General features: G+C 37.6%; 1 protein-coding gene across 1 annotated transcript in view; it reads right to left on the bottom strand.

Moving 5' to 3' along the window:
- Nucleotides 1–2340, bottom strand: part of SEMA3E (semaphorin 3E) — a 126943-nt gene extending 124603 nt beyond the window's left edge. Inside the window, exon 1 of the mRNA XM_063153783.1 lies at nt 1495–2340. Coding sequence (XP_063009853.1) covers nt 1495–1609 — 115 coding nt within the window. The 5' untranslated portion in view covers nt 1610–2340. The remainder of the gene's footprint in view (nt 1–1494) is intronic.
- Between the last annotated feature and the right edge of the window lie 18988 nt (nt 2341–21328).

Here is a 21328-nt window from a genome sequence, read left to right as displayed (position 1 = left end):
GCCCTAGCAGTTACATCTAGAAATAAATCAATATTCAAATGCACATTTTCAACAGTAAGAGATGTGAAAGGATTATACAGTCAGCATTTGGCACTCATTCCTACTGTACTCTGAAGCCATAGGTTAAAAGAAAAGTGGTTTATATGTTAAAAGGGGTCATATAATTTATTTCATTCAGAGCAATTAATTGTTTACTTACAAGACAGCTTTCCATGAAAAATACTTCTTTCTCTAAACCATTTCATAGCCCTATAAAAGCAAGCCCCATTTCTTATAGCTTCCTAGCAAGACTTTCAGACCAATTATCCTATTCAGATTCTCCCTTCCTTATAATTGGTAATTTAGCTTGCTATATAAAACACAATTAAACCTTGTTAGGAGTAAAGCTGTGTACACATGGATCTCTAGATGCTGCTAATTCTTAAAACTTAGCCATTCTTAAAATAGGTATTCTAATGTGCTTCACACTGATGCAGCTTAGTTATCACTTGTATAACCATTGAGATGTTCTTGAGTAAATTGGAATTTGCTCATTCCCAACTATGTCAGCAAAAAAGCATTTTGTTTTCATCTGTACCTAAGAGGTGATATCCAAACATTACTGATTGGCCAATCATCACTTTATCTTGCACATTTACATTTCTTTCTCCTATTGCAATGACCATCTCTCATACCTGTCTAAGTATATAATCTACAAATGTATCCCCTGCTGCAGAGAACTGAAATGCCATGGCTATGCACAGGTATTTTATATATATACAGGATTTAACCCAAATCATAGAGAAGAGTTTAAATGACATTCAATCCAGAACAGAGACATTGAAGGAGCTAAGGAAGAATGGTTTAGCCTTCAGGTAACTGAGACTTAAATAATTTTAAGCAAAAATAAAAGTTCTAAGTATTCCTTATAAAATGTCAGAAAAAATAACATTTTTCCTGTGGCTAACTCAGTTAAACAGCAAGCAGACTTACATTGGCAGGTACTCATTTTAATTATAGTGGGATGACACTTGCTAGTTTAGAAAATGAATCATATGGTTGCACAGGAATTCAGTCCTTTTGCCTTAGCTATATTTGTAGACAGATAGAATTCTAAAAGTGAAACAGACATTTAATTGTTCAAGGGTTACATGATGCACATTTATTCAGCAATAATTTCAGGTTATCTTCTCCATTTCTTTCCCTCCTAATAAGAGACCTGAAAGCCTTCTTACAGCATGGAGAGTAAGAGAGAATGACATGCAAATCTAACACACTTTCAGGTAGAAGAATATTTCAGTAGTCTAAAATCATCACTGTAAGTACCTTAAGTACTCTAGAATTAGTAAACTTAATCTAGGATGCGGCTTAGCACAAGGAAACAATTCACAACATTACTGAACAGGAACACTTTATCTATCAAAGGACCAAAATTTAATCCCGATGCAATGCATTCTGTGAAGGCAGTGAACTTGCCGAGTACGAAGTCTTTAAAAACCTGGCACACTGACCTACCTTTGTGTGACAGACGTAACCTCGGCTGCCTCGTATCTGCAGCGCGACATCCAGCCGGGAGCCCCAGCAACAAGCCGCACAGTGCCAGCATCAGAAGGTCCTGAGCAGATGCCATCCTGCCCGGGATAAATTTCTTGTTCTCTTCACTCAGTGCTGCTGTTTGTTTGTTGTTCTGCTGGGGTGTTTTTTAAGGCTCCAACTTCCACTTTGCCAGTGCAGTTAGATCTCTCTCTGTCTCTCTCTTTGGTCAGTTTGTGGGGTGCCTCTCTGGGAAATTCAGCGTTCATCAGAGCAGCGCACAGCCTCAGCTAGCCATTTGTCAAGCTGTGCAAGTGTCATGTAAAAATATTCCCCTCCCTAGGACAATTGTTTATAAAGGGCAAGGACATTCCAAGGCGTTACTCTGCAGTGTTGTGTCTTGAGCTGTCTCTAACTCTGCCAGTGGATTCAGGAAGAAGCTGTATTTTCCGTCCCTCCTGCAAGGCAATTCATTCAGAGAAGGAGGGAGGGAGAGGAGAAAAAAAAAAAAAATCCACGGAAAAAAGGAGAAAGCACCCTCCTCCTTGGTGCTCCTCAGAACTCAGCCCCTTGCTCTGACTTGCCAAACAGCTAGCTTTAATTCACCTTTCACCTCTGCTAATTAAAAGCAAGAAGTGCCATTGCCTCCTGGAGTTGCAGGATCCACCCAGCGGGAAGCCGGGCTGTCAGGCTGCTGCGTTCACCGGGAAAGTTCAGCGAGGGTTTGGGCACTGCACGGTCCTGGCTGCTCCTAGGAAGCGTTTAATCCACGTGCCGTGCTCCGATTCCTCAATCGCTGCGTGGCTTCGCGTTGTAGAACGCCAGGAGAAGGGGCAGAATTCCTCCTGTCCCTCCCTCTCAAAAAGTCATTTCAGCTTTTGTTCCCAGCTCAGTTTTAGAGGAGGATCAACCCTTGCGTTAACCATTTAAGTACATTGTCACTTAGTGTCGGTAAACAGCATGCTCCTAAGTGGATCAGGGTAAAAAGAGTCTAGCTGTATACACTTTCTCACTTTAAAGAAAAAGGATCTGCTTTTTTACATTTTTTCCCCCTTATGTGCTTTTACACAGTAGCTTCTTCCCTTTACATTTTAAATGTCTCTGAGTCTGGAACCTGAGGTCATCTATATATGTCAGTAAATTTATTTATCTGAAATCTGAATACATACCTGTAGGATTGGGCAGTATTTAAAAAAAAAATAAAAGCCTGATCCAAGCACTGTGATGATTAACAGCATCAGATTTAAAAGTGCAAGCAGCTACCTCTTACACTGCTAACAAGTACCAGAAAACTTCATCTCTTTTTTGCATGTGTGACTTAAAATATACCCATGGCAAGAACTAGGTTTTTATACATCAAAACTACAGATGTCTGGAATACATTAATTAAGGAATAAAGTTCTCTGTAATTATGATCTCATGCATATAATCATTTAGGATTATGCAAGGTGCATTTTAGACATTAACAATTGCACTATTTTAATAGGATGAAGCATTAAAGTCACGTTAAGTCTTTATACTTCTCATTGTTTTTTACAGAAAAAGAATCACAAAGAAAGGAAAATGAAAACTAATATATGCATTTGACAATAATGCACTCAAACAAAATTGGTAGTCAACCAGAGATAATAATATCTAGAGAGAAAGATTTAATAAGACATGTCTGTATGCCAGCAAACTGAAAAGAAGGCAGAACAATAATATAATGAAATGCTAATAAATGTAATAGCAGGATACATGGATGGGAGAGGACAGATCTGTTCCAGAAGAATAAAATATGTGAACTACTAGGACAGAGGAAAAAAAAACGCAGCTGTGGTGAAAGGACAGAAGTAAATCCTCAGAATGCCCAAGGACTCCTGGAGGCTGCTGTATAATCAGGAGCAGGGAGCAGGTCATGTGTACCTGTTATTTCTCCAGGAGCGGGTCACGTACACATCCCTGGGCTTGCTTTGAATCAGCTGGAAGCTGTGCCAGCAGCACTTGAACCTCGGCAGCACCAGCTAAATCACTCACAGCCATTTGCTCCAATTCTTGCACACAATTGCAGGTTGCAGTGGGTTTTGTGCTGACGTGCCAGCTGTCTGGGAGCAGCTCAGCATGAGAACTGGAGATATTGTCAGTGGAGAAGGCAATGCAGGCTCAGCCTGCAAGCACAGCCCTCAGCAGGGATGGGTTTGTGTCCACCTGATGGGATTGTTGCTGCTGGCACCTTTCTGTGCTGCTGAGGCACACAGGTGTTCTGCCTTTGGCCATTGAGGGCTGCTGTAAGGCAGCATGATCTGGTCCCTGTTGAGGTTAGTGAAGACTCCCCTTTGGTTGTGATACCGTGAGTTCTTACTGAAATATTTGCATTTTTCCTAAAAGAAAAAAGAAAACCGAAACCACCCCACAAATGTACAATTAAGACATTTCTCAAATACTCATTCTCTGTCATCATAAGCTCGCAAAATGTAAGTGTTTCTGATTCTGAGGTAGTCCAAATGGAATTTTTCTCTTTGAAAGATCTTGTTGTGGAAAATTTAATACTTTTTTTTAGTTATGAGGTGTACTTTCAAAAAGTGCACAAAAATCCAAATGTGAGCTAACACTATGAAAGCTAAAACCATATTCAGTGAGTAAAGCAAATATTAGTGCAATATGTCAACTCTTGTCTCTCTAGAATTCCCCTCCAAGCTGCTATATGGTGTTATTTATTACTTTTCCTGGGCTTCAGCTGGCATCTGAGATGCTTGACAGGCTGAATAGGTACACTTTGGTTATCCTGAGATGGTACCAAAAAGGTTAGTGTGGCAAATTCAAAACAATTTCCCCAACAATAAAGTTCTGTTTTCATTTTCCTGCAGGGGAAAAGGAGCTGGAGGAGGGAGCACAAGGGAGCTGCTAGAAGCTCTGTGGGCCTTGTTTTGTGTTTAGATAAGATGTGGGGTGCAGCAGGTCTATTCAAACAAATACATGCATACAAATAAGGGCAATTCCCCCACCAACCTGAGCTTGCATGCACTCACTTGCATTTCCAGCCCCACATATCCCAGCCATTACACAACTGCTTGGCTCTCTGCAAACACGTGACCCAGGGCTGGAGCTCCAGAGGAGTCAGAAATACCCAAACAAGCTGATTTTCATATTTGTGCCCAAGGACAAAGCTTTTTTTTGTCTGAAATCTGATTCTCAAGCAGGGTGGGCTGCGTGGGTGCCTCAGGCTCCTTGCCTGCCTGCAGAGGGAAGGGCTGGGGCAAAGGCAGGGAGGCAGGAGCTGGAGCTGCTGCTCAGTGTTCAGGCTTTGGCTGTCAGCAAGAAATCTGGAAATGGCTGCTGGGCATGCGGAAAGATGCCTGCACTCAAAGTAACCTAACAACAGGAAAGGAAACTTCACATACAGGTACATGCAGAAGATAGATTTTATTTTTTTCCCCCTAAGTTTGTGTTCTCGCAGGGTGAATCTTCTCTTTATAATTCACAAATTGCCGTGTGAGGATTGCAAGCCCTTGCACCCTTACACAACATGATTTGTGGCAAAGCAAGTGGTGGAAAGGTACACACAATTTCAACCCAAGAGAAATGTGTGGCCTCAGGCAAGGCAGTCAAGCTCTGTACCTCAGCATCTTTTCAATTTAATAGGTACACACTCCTGCCCCAAGGGGTTAGACTTTTTCCTCCACAGTTTTAAATAGTAGGTAGAGGGATGGCAACACAGATGTTCAAATATTAGGATTCAGGCTTAGATCAGTACAAACACAAAGCCCCAGGGCTATGGAGCCCTCATGTAGTACAGTACAAGGATCTCTGAAGAGTAAACAAGGTGGGTTTACTCCTTATTTTCTGTTTAATAAGGCAAATGCAACAGATCTCTGTCAAACCTGAGTTTGTTTCAGTAATATAATTGCCGTTTAAGTAAATGCTGACAGATAAGTTTAAAAAAACATGCCTGCAAACATGCCTGTAAGTAAAGAGCATTTGAAAATTGAAATGCAAACCCTGTATTTGATTGCCAGTGTAGAATGCCTATAATTGCACTATCCTAAAGAGGAAGATGATGAGTTTTTTCAAAAGGGGGAAGAAAAAGGTTGCTGTGTGCATATGCAGTCTTTATGTACAGTAAAAAGAGTCCATTAAAAGAACTACAAATTAATTGAGAGTTGCTATGTGAAGTCTGTGAACCATAGTTTGATTTGCTACAGCTGCTGCAGATCCAGAGCAATCATAATGAAATTGTTGAGCCTGTAAATCTAAGAACTCTAACACAAAACACTTCTGACATATTGTGTGAACTGGTTTAACTGATAGAGTGAAATGTAAACGCAGGAGCACGACATAAATAAGTAGATCTGCAGCTACTAGTACTGGTAACAAATTGCATTATAACCATAAAGCAAAATGAAATGTTTAGAAAATTTAAAGCAGGGGTGGTCCAAGATTTGCCGTAACCATAAATGGTTTAAACCAGGTTTAGAATTTACAAAACTGCTTCTTTCTTCTGATGACAATACGCTGAACCAAAGCAGGAATTCTCTCTTTTTTCTGTCTCTTGACTGTGGCTGCAGATCTGAGGAAGGTGAACAACTCCAAAAGGAGCTGTGTGGCCTTCACCAAAGTTAATGGTACCTGTGTTTGCATTAGTACAGTACCTGGAGTAGATGTAGCACACAGGTAATGATATCTTCATTTATTTAATACAAAAATATTTAAAAGGCTTAGATAACAACTTATTTTAGTTATTTAAATCTTTTTATGATACTTTATCTACTGGGCATTGCAGTTCATATTGACACGTTGACTTTTAAATTCTGTCATACAAAATTCTTACAACACATGTAGGATTTGAAGGAAAGATCTATAATACATCATATACATGTAATTCTCTGCATTTTCTCTGCCTTTGAGGTGGCAATTCATATCTGCTCCTGTCTCTGTTGCAAATTGGCCTCATGTGAGCTGTACTGGGAAAAATGATTACACCAAACTGTCAGGTACTGCAGCATCCTAACTCCCAGCAAACCCCTAAAAACTCTGTTAATATTTGTTAAGAGTGCTGGCAAGACACAACAAAAAAGCAGAAATGCTGATCCTACAGGTGAGTAATCACTCAATAGCATCTTCTAGAATCTCTCTCAAGGAAAAAGGAGCAGAGCCACCACTTCAATGACCCCACTGACCACTGGCCCTCAGGAGGATATGCTGACTGATAGCAGAAGAATGCTGCCAGATCTTGCTTGTTACAAGGAAATAACAGTAAATAATAATAAGGCTTGGTCCTCTGTGGAATTTTCCGACCAGAAGTATTCTGAATCTATGCTTTTGTCATCAGGAGTTGGAACCTAACCCTGTGTGAAACTAGAAGTGTTTGTAGGAGATGGCTCCAGGACAGGGAAGTGTTATTCCTGTTGTTTTATACACAGTGCATTCACTTTGATGCAAGATAAAATTTAGACAATATTCATTAAGCAAAAGAGATTGGCTGAACATGAACCTGTACTTCAAAATAGCCACAAAATTACATGATAAATTAATGCTCTGGAAGAAGAAAAAGTGTCTCAAATTAAATTACATTCCTCAGCTCCAGAAGGACAGGGTTTTGGCAGGTAAATATAGAAAAAGGCTGTCCTTGGAACATTATTGTTTGCAGTAACATCGTTTCTATGTGTAATTACAAGTGAATGTCAGTACTGCTTGGGACATAGATTGGGTATTTTGGCTAACTTATAAAAAACAGGAATAATTTTTTTTTTCTTCAAATTCAGACCTCTTAACAGATTTCTTTATAGCTTGGACTAAAAACCAGGCATATAAGTGTATCTTATTCCTGAAATCAACTCCATGTGCCTGACTTACCATTAGTACATGGGTCACAGCAATCTGTATGGTTAGTTATGGATGAAAATCAAATTACTGATTTCTCTAGAGGAATTTATTTTTGATGACATTTTTGCTACCAAATAATTATTGAAGTCTCTCAAAAGAAAAAATATAAATGAAACAGTTAGCTGTTTGTTGAAGATGAAATGCGGCCTGACATATTTCCTATCCTGATCACTGAGCAGGAAATAAATATGTAACGGTCAAAAGTCTAATATAAACTAGTTATGTCTATCAGATATTTCCTATTAACTCAAAGTGAGGGATATATTTTATTAAAGATTAATGATGACCTTTTTAACCCAAATTATCAATGTGAATACCATTTACTTCTCCCTTTATATGATTTTGCTTCCAGTTGATTCCTTCTTGGTGCTTCATTATTTGAAAAGGAGACAAAACAACAAACAAATAACTAGTCAAGAAAGGATGATTTTTTTTAGTGACTTAAAGATGCCATTTAGTGGCCTCAGTTCCTAGCTATTAATTTCTGTGCAGAGAATAAGTGATTTGGCCATTGTTGGAGACGGTTGTACACAATATCTTTCTTTCCATGATCAGACGTGCAAAACTATAACCTACACATTTTCTGTCTGAAGCCTGTGACCATCATTTACTGCAATTATCATCTTAAGGTGAAATGAAAAGCATTTGTTGAAAAATTAACCATTTTTACTATAAATCAGTTGCAGGTTTTAGTGCTAAAAATACATTTTGATGCAGAATATTTAAAAATCAATACCAGTTTTATTGCCCACTTAAAGATTCCACATTCCTATTTGAGCAAGGTGATGACATCATCTGTTCTGGACACAAGTTCTGGGCTACACTTAATTTGCATTTTTACTCCTAGAAGTGGAAGACACATGCCATGACAGATCCCAAACACAGAGAGCTGGTGTATGCTATGGCATTTGCAGCAGTGGGACATAATCCGCTTTCAGGAGTGTATTAGAATTCTTGTGACAGCAACGTGGGTCCAAAACCTGAGGGGATAAAAGAAGTAAATCTAAAGAAATTCTTTTGGCTTTTGACAGAGGGTGTGCTTGGAAGTGAGCTGCCTGTATTCAGCCTCAGCACACAAAGAAGCTTAGCAGATGCGCTTCTGTGTCACCGTGGTTAGAGCATTAATTCTCCCCATGGCTTAAAGATGTTCCTAGGTGTATATCCTGCTTCGAATCCCTGCACAGCTGTCAGGCAGCTAACACCCAGGTGCTGGGATGGCACTGAAGCACCAATACAAATCCCCAGTGTTTTGCAGCAGTTCCTGGTGAGCAGCAGTGCCTGATCCCACTGCAGCCATGCGGAGCTTTGGGAAGGAGTTCCCGAACCTTTCAGACCGTACAGAACCTCTCCAAGGAAAGAACCCCCAGCGTGGTGAGAACTGAAAAATCTATTTCCCTTGGGGCCGTCAGAAATCCCTGCATTAACCAGATAATAGCTTTCAAAGGAGAAAACCACAAAATCCATTGCTGTGTTTCTAACCACTTTACTGTACTCACACACCCTCCCTGAAGCCACACTCTGTGTAAGGGAACTTCTGGTCTGGCTGACTGACTGACTGCCCATTGCTGTGTGACAGCTGAAACAAAAAGACCTGGCTCTGTATTCAGAACTTGGGTGTTCTTTACACCACAAAATTTTTTTTTTCATCTACTTTATTATTACTATCATGAAGAAAGTCTTTATCATTGGATTTTGCTTTTGACATCTGTCTAGACAGATATTTATTTCAACCACACATTCACTTAAAGAAAAAGAGAAAAAAAGGAAACAAAAAGACCCCAAAACCAAGCGCTTTAATAAATTTTCTTTATTGAAGAGCCAGCAACTTCAGCTTTCAAGTCTCTCGACAGGGTATCAAACAGCATTAAGTAAATCCTATAAATTACAACCTTGAGGAAGTGAAAGAGAAGTTTCAGTCTGTTTTACAACTAGGTAAGTGAATTGTTTATCTCAGGAAAATATGTTATCTGTCTGTTAAGGTTCATTGATATAATTATTAAGCCTGTACAAGTATTACCCTCATCTACTGAGATTATGCCCTCTTCATAATCATATTACATTGTTCCAGTAGCAAAACCTAGGGTTGCAGTCATTACAATACTCAGAAATCCAGTGCTGTAGCTGTGTAGTGAAAGTGCAATAGTATTGCAAAATGTGAGAAAAACATCAAAAATCTAATCCTGAGGCTCTGTTGGCTGATACAGAAATTTCATCTAAACAAATTTCCCCAATTCAAAAGAACAGTAATGAGGTAGTAGCATAAGCAGGAGGTGAGCAATTGTCTGGATGTGTAAGGCTGTCCTCAGGCAAGGGAGGTTTGCTCCCTTTCCATAGCAGGGCTGAATTCAAAGGCAGAGGCTGTGACACAAGCTACCAAGGAAATCCAGGGCAGCAGGATGAATGAGGCAGAGCACTGGCTGCCTCGGGATGTGGTCAAAGCCATGTTATTTGAGGCATTTTTAACTAGGCTGCCCTGCCCTGCTGGGAGGTGGACCGGATGATGTATTAGTTGTTTTCCATCCCTGCATGCCATGATCTTATAAATGTTGTGGCTCAGGACCATGTCTCTTTTGAATTTACAAAACCACTTTGTATGTAGTGGGCAAGGCAAGGATTAGAGAGCCAATTAATTACACCAGTACAAGACTATTTTTACAGGGACAGACTGTATTGGGTGAAGGCACAGTGAAAACCACATTTCTCTGGTTAATGTCTCTGTAGGGATTCTCTGAATCATAATTTGTTTTTATATGTGACCATCTTCCTCCAAGACCAGAGAAGGGCACGACCTAAAAGGCAAAGTCACCATAGGTTGTAGTTTAGTCTGCTATGGCTTCCCTACTCTAACACAAAGCACATGTTTAATCCTCAAAATAGAAAAGTTAAAGTAGGCAAAACCAGAAGGACAGACAAATTATGGCTGCCTGGGGGAATCCCTGATTTACAATACACAAGTTGTACAGGCTGGTGTTGCTGTGCTAGTAGATGCTCAGCATTACTACCATAGTAGTTGCTCTAATAAAGTTTTAAATATAAAAATAATCAAAATATTATTTGTTGAATCATCTGGAATATGGAAGCGCTCTGTAAAATGTGGAACCCTCTCATTTTTGATCCTGTGTGTCACTCCTGCAGTCTGTGTAGCTCTTATTCCTGCAGTTAAATTTTCCTATGGATTCAGAGCCAAATTGTTGCATCATCAGAAAGGCCAGAAAAAGGATGGCTTCATTCTCTGCTTGTGTAACATGACTTGATTCAATTTCTATTAATAGGGACAGCTAGGAACACCAAATATCCTGAAATTATTACTGTTGATGAGAAGTGTGAACATGGTATTAACATTCATTCAAAAACCACTACTTTATGTCTTAAATTCACAAAACAATTTTTCAGGTTGCATCAAGTTAATTGCAGCATTATTGTGAAAAAATGAAAACACTTTAGATAAAATATATTTCTTCTGTTCCAATAATCCAAGGCAACAGATTTACCCTTCTGACTACAAACAGTTCCACTGATTTTAACAGTGGCATTCATGTGCTTTAAGTTAATGTTCAGTGACTTGCTGGGTTGGGCATGAAAATCTTGTATTTTTTTTTAGTAACAGAAAAATGGGAAATGAAACACGAAAATTTTGTTCCCAGCTTTAGAAAAGACCAACATGTTTCTTAGTTTTAGACCTGTTTATCCTGTTTTGGGAATTTCCCCAAAACAGATGATCATTTCTGTGAAACTGATTCCAGATAAAGATCCAGATTTTGCGTGTGTACATTAAAAAGTGTTCCAAAGTGAAAAACTGAGGTGTTGGTTGGGCAGAACCAGTTCCAGAGATGTGAGGACAAGCAAAGGAAGGCCAGGGGTGCAAGTGAGATTGGGAATTATGTCTCCAGTGCTAAAGGAACTGGGGGATGTTTTTTTGTCTATAAGAACCTGTGTCCATACAGCTTAGGGATAACATACCATAGAGGAGATTGGTCACATCCACTTACAGAAAGTGTGGAACAAAGGTTTCCCTAGAATCCTGAGGTCCTGAGGTGTGATTGTCATAATCTGTATTTTACCAGTATCAAACTCTGATAATGCCTTGAGGGCTGGGTTACACTTCACTAGTTTGGCTATTTTACGAAACAAAATTAAGTTTCTGTGATTTCTTGTCATCAGGTGAGTTACTTAGTGACTAATCAACACTTACTCTGGGTAATTTCTGGTCTCAAGGTCAAAGCATGCTCAAGTTTGAGAAGATTCACCTGTAGCCTGTATTAAAGTGATGGTTATGATTAAAAAAACCAAATTGTTAGAGAAGGAAAGGAAGTAAGCAGTATAACCTGTGGAATTTATACTCTGTTTTGACTGCACTAACACTTTACCTGGAGAGAAACAGGATAGCAGACTCAGCGTGCATCTGTCCACATGAGCACTTTTTTTCTGATCCAGACTATGACTTTTGAGTGAATTTTCGGATCCATGCACCACACCTTGGTTTAAATTGCACAGAAGTGGGAGAAGATAGAAAGTGGGTTCCTTTGGGATGAAACCAAACTGGGAGATACATTTGAATACTGTACCCAACATTCTCCTGATGTTGCTGAGCACCAGTCCATGGTATCAAATTACAGCTATTCCAAAATTGAGCACCTGAAATTCATATAGATGTCATAGATGTCAGGGCTTGTTCATGTTATAAAAACTGGGCCCAGTGACTGCTGTCTCCCGACTGCTGGCAAATTCATATTGAATTCATTGAATGATTTCAGATGCAACTATTTTCATGGAAAAAAGCTAGGAAGTGATTAGGCTCATAAAACTTTTAAAGCAAGAGTGTGTATTTTCCCTATTCTAATCCATCAGTGATTAGATACTCACTGTTGAGAGATCTGACTGTGAACTATGTCAACATTAAATTAATAAATATGAACTCCTCTTGGTTTTGTTGTTTCTTAATTTTCTTTAGTATATCAGTGCATAAGGTTGATCTGTGGTCCAGTATTTTTGCATTCCCACCTCAGACAAGAGGATTATCTGACACAGATCTGCTTGGACATTTCCTCTGATGTTCACTATGTAGGTAATGTTTCATTCTGCAAAAACATTTATTTTAATGGAGAAAAAGAGTTTTGCATTCTATTCAACTTGAAACTCTATTTTAATTTTTAAAGTACCCAAAGCTCATTTTCACTTTTCAAGTACTGAAGTACAATTATTCACATAACACTCTTCACAGGACCTCCCCAGATCTGGCACACAGTTCCCATGTTCAGACCCTCAGACTAAAACACTCAGCAAAATGGAAGCCTGTCTGAGAAAGATTACTATTACTTGTCACTTTTATGGAAATGTGCCATTTTCTTCTAAAAGAGGGGTGTGCTTGATCAAGAAAGCTTGCCAACTAAAATTATATATTTATAAACACATAAATCTTGATCAGCCATAGCTGGGAGTTTATTTCTCTGTGGGCTGAACACCCAATAAATGACCAATTGACTTCTATGTTTGAATAGCTGTAAGATGGGAGGAATTATTTGGTACTAGAGGTCATATTTTATTTATTTCAGTTCAAGGGCCAGTAATTTTCCACAGCTTATATCCTGTTTCTAAAATATCTTTAAATTATTTCCCTAAAAATAAAATTGCATACTCACAGATGTCTTTCACTGCCACTTAACTTTTGGAAAGTCTTAATTCTAAGCTTGTGTCATTGAACTGGTTCTTTCCAGAAATATTCCCAGGAATTTCTCTTAGGGTAAATTTTTCCATGGGTATTTTCTCCCAGATTTTAATGTCTCAGTACCTTATGATTATTTTCTTTTAATTTCTGTAAAAGACCCACAACCTGGACTCCCAAGCCCCATGATCTGAAAAATGTCTTTCACTGAGAAATAATTCACCATGATAACCTTTCCCAGTCTTTTTTTGTTTGTTTGTTTGTTGGTTTGGTTTGGTTTGGTTTGGTTTGGTTTGGTTTGGTTTGGGTTTTTTTTGGTGGGAAAATAATAGTTATGAAGAGGACTACACTGTGTGAAAGAAACAAGAAATACGTATAGAATTCACTAGAAAATGGTCTACATTCCTTTGGATAAAGAAAAGAAGGAGAGTGCCTTAGTGCCAAAACCAATTTTCAAGCTATGTGTCAAAGAGGAGCCGACACAGAGCAATGATGTTGGAAATTGAGAAATGTTATTTCAGGTACTGTGTTTTTTGGACAGGCTGTGAAAACATCCTAAATTGAAGGTAAGACTGCAAGAGAAGGTTTCAAAGGAGCTAAGAAGAACAGAGTCTGTCATGATATTAAGGTCCCAATGGGAGGATGGACACAAGTGGTTCATGTCTGTGGATCCCTTCAGTTTGCCTCCATAGCCACAGCAGTGCAAGAAGGGATCAGTTCTGTTGGGCTTTCATGTCCCTGCATTTAATTTCAGAAACAACAGAGAAAGAGAGAGAAAGAGAGAGAGAGAGAGAGAACATATATTTTTGTTCTCAAGTGTACAATAGTGTTGATAAAAAAAAAGCCAAACACCATCAACCTTGTCCACACAGACCACATGATTCTCTGCAATCAAATCTATATTTGTCCTGTTTTCACTGAAGCTATGACAAGATGACATGTTCATTTTAAGGTCTCTGAAAATGGGACTCGGCCCAAACATGTCACACTAACCACTGGTCAATAAAACTAGAAATCAGCCTGTTGTAGCTGCTAATGCTCTGGACAGGATTTGGCCTGGAACAAATCCCTACAACTGCTGGTGCTCTGAAAGTTGTGAATTCAAATCAGAAATTATATTCTGTACACAGTATTAATTTTGGAACTATATTCTCCAAAAATTTGTGAATTTATTCTATGTTAATTGCAAGATAGAGAATGCAAAGCATCTGGAAAGAATAAAAAAATAATAATACATAACAGTTTTGAAAACTAGTTTTAGTTTGGATCTCCTCCTTAACTTGGGCAGCCCTTCATCCCTGTGGGGTCTTCACAGTCTTACCTATTTAATTGCTCCTTGATAGCAAAAGCTCATTTAAATTTCCTGATCTTTAATCGACTGTAAAGGCTGATAGCAACATTTAGAATGGTGACCATTGACCAAATTGCCTGAAAATGCAACTTTTTGAGGGTTGGAATTCCTCACTTCTTTCCACCGTATAAATAGCACATAACATTCGGTATCTCACTTCTGTCTATTAAAGGTAATATTTTTAATATCACCAGATAGTAAAATGGGACTCCAAATCTGTCTGGATATTTTAGATTAAATTCCTGCATCATCAAAATAATAAAAATAAAATGTACAAAGTTCAAACTAATTGATAATTATTTGCCTTTTGTGATCCACAACTTGTTTTTAGGCATGCATTTCATTCTCCCTCAGATCTCACCCATCAATTTCTTCCTTTTCTGTAATGTTTCTTCATGTAGATAATTTCTACAGTTAAATAATCATCAAATTTAAAAGCAAAAATTGAAAAAAGGATTTTATTTGTAAAGTTTTTTTTCTATATTGATATTGTTTCTGTATGATTTTGAATGTTTGATGGGGAGATTGTGAGATAAAAAAAATCATTTTGCCATAATTTGACTGGCAGCAACAAAAGCTGTGTTTAAATTTTACTGTGGACACTACTAAAAAGCCCCACTTACTCCATTCAGAAACCTGGGAGAATTGTACAAACACTAATACTGTTCCATGATCTAATTTTCTAACCTGACAGAAAAAGAGTTAACAGGTTTTATATAACAGCCAAAATTTGCATCCAAGGAAGAAAAGAACACATGCAAACAGGTAGATAGACAGAACAACAGCTACGTAATTCTCAGAGGATAAGTGAAATTCCTTAGCAGTCTTTTTCTCCAGGGAAGCAAGGTTTTTAAAATAACTACCTCTTAAATAGAACTAACACATACAAAGCCAAGTATGTCTTCAATCTATTTGTCCTTTTCATTTTTTTATCTCTTTGCTCCACACAGGTATCTCTTTTTCGCATGGCTTCTTATTTATTATTTCTACGTCAAAGACTGTAGCAAACTTTTAGATGCTCTGTAGAACTTCTGAATGGCTGAACTTATTTAAGCAGCTAAATTTGGCTGAGATAAAATCTACCTGGGCTGCTTAGCTTTATGAAGAATGAAGAATTTTAGTAAGTTTTCCTAAAATACTGACTGTATGTATTGTGTTGTTCAACAGAAAATCTGATTCCTACTTGCAAGCCCATTTCTTCCAATCAGCAGCCAGACGCAGCACCACGGTTCATGGACATCTATTCTGTTATTTCATTGTCTAGTGAAAAAAGTAAGTTTCAAGGTCCAGAAAAATGGAATTTACTTGAATAATAGCAAGTTAGCCGCTTCCCTTCACAATTGCTGAAAGGAATACACAGCTTCTTGCTGTTTTCTAAACCTGCTCTACTGGGAGCCCAAAAAACTGCACGAATGTCAAATGAATGATACTGAACAGCAACACATTAAAGGATTAATTCTGCAAATGAAACCAAATAATTAACATTCAGGAGATACAGATTCAATTCCTGTCTCTGCTTTTGTGATGTTTGTTGAGGTCATGTAATTTCTTCGTGTCTGAGATTCCCTGTAATAAAAAAAAGAGATGTTACTTTGCATGTTAAAAGTATGCAGCAAAGATATTCCTTTGAATATTTATGGAGTCTAAACATATCAAGTCTGGAATACAAACACCTTTGGGACAGTCAATCATCTTATAAAAATGCATACATTTTATACTTCAAAATACTTTACACATCACACTGTAAGACTAATTCTTCTTATTCATATATTCCCTGCTTAAGAAGTGGAAAGTGAAGCAGGTTGAATTTTAAATAAACCATGTTCTTTCAGAATCAAAAGCTAAGATAACCTGGTCTCCGACAAGTTTGAAACTTTTTAAAAAATTACACAAAACTAATGATTTGAAAACTTTTCCTAAAAGACTCATGCAAAACTTGTGGAAATGAAAAAACTTCCATTTAGAAAACATCATTTGTCATGTAAGGGAGGCAGATGTTATTAATTATCAAATACAGACCATGCTCATACCGTGTAAAAGCATAAAAAAGTGCAGTAGCACTGTAAGTGAACCAGAAAATTACAATGTGCTGTTTTTATTAGAGGTGTTAAACCTAACATCATATTCAGTAAGAAGGAATGTTGCTTTTCCTTTAAAAATGGTTACAGGAGAAATCTCTGTAAGTTATGTCTCTCAGTTCTCTTTATCTAAAAGACTCTTTCTGTTGCATTGATTTCTGGTTTTACAGAGTTGCAAAGTGGATGGAGTTTGCACTAGAACAGTGACAAATTGTGACAGAGTCCAACAAGTCAGTGTGATGTGGTTCTGCTTCACTGGCTTCCCCTGACTCTAAATAACCTGAAAAGCTCATTTTTCTCCCCTTCCTTCCTTTCCTTTCTCAGCTGTTTGACAGAACTTACTTTATAGCACACCTGAGTGTCAATTAATATTAGAGACACCAACCTCAACTGCTGAAATATCAGGAGATAGAAGGGGTTTTATTCTTATTTTATTTGCACTCAATTATATCCAGAATGCCCAAGATATCAAATGTATTCACATAAAATTGTGTCAGCTCTTTTTCTCCCAGCATCTTCTATAAGCCAACACACTGGATCCCAGCTTGCCACTCCTTCATTCTTGCAGTTCTTTAAAAATCATGTGAAAAATTTGACTTTGACTCATTTTTATATTAAATTTTGACCCTTATTATGGGGTTGTTACAAGATTTAAAATTGTGTAAATATATCAAAATAATAACTACAATAAAACCACATAGAATGACAGAATAAGGGGAAAAGACCATGTAATACAGCACAGGACTTGTATGTCTTTCTTTAAATTCATTTCCACAGAAAACCAAACCACTTTCTGACAAATGCAGAGTAAAAAATGAAAGCAAATAAATGCCTGAGTCAAACTCATCAAACTTTTTAATTTATGATATTACTTTTGATTTGCCACTGAATTCGCTTTCCAAAATTGGAGACGCTCTCTCTCTCTGGGTGAGAATTACTTATATTTAGTTTAAATATTTATTCAGCTTAAACTAGACATTGATAGAAATTGTAAAGCATTAAAGTGAGGAGACAAAATACAGACCCTTTAAACAATAGTCCATCAAAGTCTACAGACTTACATATGAAATTTCATGTTTCAAATTGCTTGATTTGTAATTAAAAAGAAAACAAAGTAAATATTTTCAAAATCTATTATTTCATTTGTATATGTGAAACACACTTTTTCCTAAATACATGGACAGACCATTTAAAAATGAAAAATAATTAACAAATTTAAAAATCTGTAACCGAGTTAACATTGTATTTACAAATTTCTTTGTACAGGAAACTGCCACATGAGAAGATCCTTTATATAAAGAGCACAATAACCTGTTGGGGCCTAAATTCTCCAAATTACCTGCTGCTGGGCTATTTTGTAAGGATATCCTGCCAGACCCAGTAGCTAAGTTGGAGGCAGTGGGATTTCACTGGAAATCTTCTTGGAAACAGCAAGAGCTCTGCTTGGCCAAGCTGTGTCCTTTTCACACAGTCTGCAGTGTGCAGCTGCAAACGGGGTTTTGTGATAATCCTGAACATGCTCTTATCTTATACCATGCCAAAGTAGGCACATTCTGCCATGGGATTATGCACAACATTAATAATAAAGTCTGAAAAACAGGGTGTGAAAAAAAGTTCAAAAAAAAGAGGGTTTTTTTCTTGGTTTACAGTAAAAAACTGTACAGCTTTCATGTATTTCTGATCATTTTCATGCATAAAAAGTTGAAAACACGAGTTTCCAAACAGGCAGAAATTTTCCACATGGCTTTTCAAGATTTCTCAACTTTCAGGTTGAAGACCTTTGGAAACAGAATACTGAGTTTCATTTCTGTCTTTCTGGACCATGACTTTTAGCTTAGATTTTTGGTCTACATGTGTTCTGTCTTGACTTTTATATGAAATCATAGTCCAATACTTTATTATTTCAAAAAAAGTATATTTAAAGTTACATGGAATATATTATCCTTTTTTAATATACAAATGACAATCTGCTATTTATTTAACATCATTTCCTGGTTCTGCTTCATCAGCATCATTTAACTTTGATCAGCTCTTTGCTTTTTATGCTGTAACAAATACTAACAGCAATACCGTTTCCTGTTTCGTTCCCTCTTTCTGTGTGAATTGGCGTTTTAATCTGCACCAGAAAAGGAGGGTGGCTTCAAGCAGATCTTGCCAAGAGAGGAATCATTTCCTCTGTGATGCAGATTCCCTCCCCACCTTCTGAACCAGCCTCCCTGGAACTTTGCAGAGTTGCTAAACGGGGAACGGGGAGAAGCAGGAGAAGCAATGTCTATTTGCAGCTGGAAACAATTGGATATTTAGAGGCAATGGAGTCATGGTTTGTCAAGATATTTCTTCTTCCCTTAGTGAATAAGCACCTTTTGACTTAGAAGCAGCAGACTAACTGATGGTCTCACTTCTATCCATAGGTGGCTGCTCTAAAAACAGGAAAAAAATTTGTGTGGGGTGACCATAGGTTCCAGTGTAGTGAATGGAAATGGAAAGTAATAGGATCTGTATACTCTATAATGACACTTGTTAGACTTTTTGAATATAAAAATTCAGCTCTTTGAATTACTCATAGTGAAGTAGAATATGCTCAGACTATGTCTAAATTACTCAGGTCAACAAGATCATTTGTACAGAAGTGAGAAGTGAACTTTTGATGAAAAAGATAGCCCAGGACAAAATCACATTACTTCCCCTTGAGGATATAGTGATGTGATTCTAATCCATCTACTAACAGAAATATTCTAATAAAATGATTGAGCAGCATATTGAGTTTATATACACTTAATGAACTTTTAGAGAATGAAAGAGGGTGGCTGCAAAAGACCATTGGGTTTTTTTCAATGACTGATATGTTTCCTAAAGCAAAACTTTTATGGTGGATCACAGTTGTCAAGCCCAGAATTTTTTCCTCTGTGGTGGAGGGAACCAGATAATTCAGAGGAGGATTGAAGGAAACTGTTAGGAAGTATGGAGCAGCTTTTCACAGAACATTATCCCTTCTGCCTTGTTTGATGAGAATTGCCAGCCATGATAACAACAACAACAACCAACAATCCTTGATGAATGTATTCTCATAACAAGGTGGAAAAATCAGTCAGAAACTAGTAATCCTGTCTATGCTACTTATATCCAAAATATTAAAATTGCTTTTGCTTAATAGTGCAGTCTCTGATAGCTTAATAGTGCAGTCTCTGATAGTTCAAATGCATTGATGCTTTTATATTCTGTCAAGATCAGGACAGACATGTTTCAGAGAGCAGAAGAAGATAAAAGATCAGTTGAGTAATGGCAAGAAAGATCTTTATTTTGATTATATTAATGACTTTTCTTGGCTATGAGATCACATTCTTAGGCAATTCTGGTCTGTTGATCACTCTTAGACAAGACTGCCCAGAAATTTTTTCACTTTCAAAAGAAGAAGAAAAAAAAAGCAGTCCAAAAATATATTGCCTACTAAATCTAGCCAAGTAAGTATCAAACTGTGTCACCTCACCCTGACCTAAATTAGATCCTTAGTTCATAAGAAGTCCCATTAATTTCTCTGAGACTATTCCTGGACACAGGTGATACTCAGTCTGCTTAAAGTCATTCATCAGTTTTTAACAAAATCCAACTGAAGAGAGCCTGAAATGGTATTCATAGATCCCACATATTTTATGTAAAAAACCACATATCCTGAACTTGTCCCATTGGCTACACAATTCCTTCAGTTCTTCAGCCTATCCTGTGAATACTGAATCAAGTGCTACTCTTGCAAGGAGAGAGAAACACAGAGTTTGCTCTGACACTCCCAAAGTTAAGAGTAATGTTTGTGTATTTCTTTAATATCATCATAGGCAATGAGTAAAAACAAAAATGTGTATTATGCTGCTTATTAATAGTTTTTCCTGTGCTGTTATTAAGCCTTTACAAAATGGGAATAAAAATATCAAGAACACTTTAATCTTGCTGTCAATAATTAAGTGAGGATCCAAATAAAATTGATAAATTCTTATTCCTTCTTTAAAAAATTCCTTCTTAAAAGTAATAAATTCCTATTTCTTCTTAACACAATCATGTTACAGTCTAGGAGGGGGCATTGGATTCCCCACTTGTAAATCCCCAAAATGAAACTAATCAAATTTTGAAAACTGGTCTGTATTCACATGGAATTATTATCTTTCCTGCAGGAAAAGCTAGTTTATTTTTTATATTGAGTTACACTTGAATTAGATGTACTCTGAATTTTTCAGAGAGACTGAAAAATATGAGTTAATGATACTTAAGGTATTTATCAATGACATACTCATCAGAGACCTGTAACAGGGTCTGATATATCTTAAATTTGTCCTTTTCTAGGAACATGCCCATACTTATCAAGCTGGAGAGAGATTTATGCAGAGTTTGGTGTCAGGCCTTCTGTTCTCCAGGTATTTTCCAGGATGTTGCATCCATGTGATGCCCATGAAATATGATTTTTCTTCCGTCATCACCACAAAGGATTCCAGCTAAAGCTCTGTTGTGTCTAACAGAGACCATTATGCAGCGCAGCGTTCCTGATGTTTGCAGTGACAGCTGACTTTTGCTTATCTGACATAATCTTTCATTGCTATAGCTACTTTTCAGGAGGTTTGGTGCACTTGGCAGGCATCATGCATTATAACCATCAAATCCCCTAGAAACAGTTGTGGAGGCACTGAGGGCAGGCTGGCACTTCCTTGCATGGGGCTGGAAAAATCTCTTTCCAAATGGATAGCATGGCCCCAAATAGAGCACAGTTATAGTGGTTCTTTTATTGAGATTGACTTATGTAAAATCTGATTTATGTAACAGTCAGCTAACCTTCTGAGTAGCTTAACTTCCAAAGGGACTGTGGAATACAAAGCCATT

Source organism: Melospiza melodia, chromosome 4 (assembly GCF_035770615.1).
Source record: "Melospiza melodia melodia isolate bMelMel2 chromosome 4, bMelMel2.pri, whole genome shotgun sequence".
Lineage (NCBI taxonomy): Eukaryota > Metazoa > Chordata > Aves > Passeriformes > Passerellidae > Melospiza > Melospiza melodia.
This window is presented reverse-complemented; position numbering and strand designations above follow the sequence as displayed.